The sequence below is a fragment of the Uranotaenia lowii genome, chromosome 3, assembly GCF_029784155.1.
Source record: "Uranotaenia lowii strain MFRU-FL chromosome 3, ASM2978415v1, whole genome shotgun sequence".
NCBI lineage: Eukaryota > Metazoa > Arthropoda > Insecta > Diptera > Culicidae > Uranotaenia > Uranotaenia lowii.
In genome coordinates, this window is record NC_073693.1 from 79,320,440 (window position 1) to 79,322,188 (window position 1,749).

General features: G+C 36.0%; 1 protein-coding gene across 1 annotated transcript; it reads right to left on the reverse strand.

The window, feature by feature from the left end:
* Positions 1-32: 32 nt before the first annotated feature.
* LOC129756170 (protein G12-like) lies at positions 33-798 on the reverse strand. The gene is made up of 2 exons (XM_055752964.1): positions 240-798; positions 33-168 (listed from the first exon to the last, which is right to left on the reverse strand). Exons 1-2 carry the CDS (start codon positions 780-782, stop codon positions 64-66), a joined length of 648 nt encoding a protein of 215 aa, XP_055608939.1. The 5' UTR covers positions 783-798; the 3' UTR covers positions 33-63.
* Between the last annotated feature and the right edge of the window lie 951 nt (positions 799-1,749).

Consider the following 1,749-nt stretch of genomic DNA (forward strand, 5'->3'; position numbering starts at 1 on the left):
ATATTTAGAAAATAGAAAACTGAATTACGTTTTGCAGTGTTGATTAAATAGAAAATCTATTTTTTACATATTCCATCCGAAAAATCCTTTAATCAGTTCAATGATTTTGTCGACATCCACGCCATGCTCTCGTAGTTTTTGGAACAAGGACTGAAGTTTAGCAGAGTTCTGAAAAGATGATTAAAAAAAAATTAAAAAAAAAACAAACCAACAAATTCAAATTTGCTTCAAAAACTTACGTTGAAAAACTCAACCAAGTTCTTAAACTCGGTGCTTTGAATCTTTTCAAAGAACGCCTTGAACTCGGCACTGGTCTGCAGCTTCTGTTCAAACAAGGCCAGCAGCTCATCCTTAGGGAGCACCGACAAAACTTCATCAATCAAGGCGTTTAAACCTCGAGTAGAAACAGTTCGTGAAACTACACCCGGCCGGCTGGGCTCGACGTGATTAACGCCAATCAAATCGGCCAAATCATTAATAGCTCCGTAGGCATCGATTCCGGCATCCTGCAGATAGTCCAAAATGTCCAGCACTTCTCTGAGCGAAAAAACTTGATCCCAAATGGTGCCGAATTCCGGTCCAAGAATATACTCAACGGCAGCCTTCACTTCAGCATCGATCAGGAAATATTTCAAGGCAATGTTCACAATCTTTTCGAATGGAAGCAGTTGGACAAATTCGTCCAGATCGCTCTGCAGAGATCGGGAAGGTTGGGACTGCACCGATGATGAGGCAGCAACGACTGCCACCAGGACGAGGCCAAAAATCGATAGAATTTTCATTTTGCTTTGATGATTGACAAGGTACAACTGCCAATCACCGAAGCGCTTGACTTATTTATATCCCAATGAGGACAGTATGGATAAGGTTACTTATCAATAAACGATTATTAGATCATTTTCGTATTGACTAATATAGCTACTGAGCACTTGAAATAGATTTTGGTTTCGAGTACTTAAGAAGTTAGATAAGATTATATACAAGTACACAGTAACATTCTTCCTAACTCTATATTATTCGATGCAAATAATTTTTGTTTGAACAAAACTAACATCTTAATTCAAAATAGACTTATATTCAAAACATTGAAAAACGTGGACAAATATTAAGTTAAATTACTTGATTAGCGAAGATATACTCAATCGTAAAAAGGAGTTTCTATGTTTTGACAAGCAAGTAGAATAATATGTTTTGTTGTGCTAAGTAAAAGATAAATTGATATACAGTGAAACGCGACAAGTAGGTTCTTGTTATTCAAAAGACAAAATGTTTAAATTAGTCACCTTGATCTCGCTACATTGTTCAAACACATGTTAACAAACACTCATCAATCTGGTATGATTTGATTTGATACTATTTTCAAAACATTTTGTATAAGCCGGCTAAGTGAAGTGTTTTTTTTTTTAATCGAGTACTTGATTCTCAATGGAGTGCACCAATCATATAAGAAAAAACTCAGATCTGTTTGACAAACGAAGTGAAGAGTGAAAAAATCATTTCAGCGATAGTTTGTAGCTTCAAATAGGTACCGTCAACTGAGGCAACATACAACACTTTTCAACTTCAATGAACGGCTTCTTAAAAAGGTAATGTCCACAGATTATCAAACCGCTTGTACATCAAAAGTTTTAAGGTTCATGGATCAAATTGACGCAGTCAGGAAAGTTATTGGTTTCACCAGTTATTTTAAAGTTAACCAAAACATGCGATTTTCACCTTACTAAGAGAAAGGGGTAGGTTTCAACAAAC

Excerpts from the sequence above, each read along its gene's own strand:
- LOC129756170 (XM_055752964.1), bottom strand. The coding sequence starts at position 782 with ATGAAAATTCTATCGATTTTTGGCCTCGTCCTGGTGGCAGTCGTTGCT. Across the intron at positions 169-239 it reads ACTTGGTTGAGTTTTTCAAC|AACTCTGCTAAACTTCAGTC; the intron begins GTAAGTTTTTGA and ends TCATCTTTTCAG.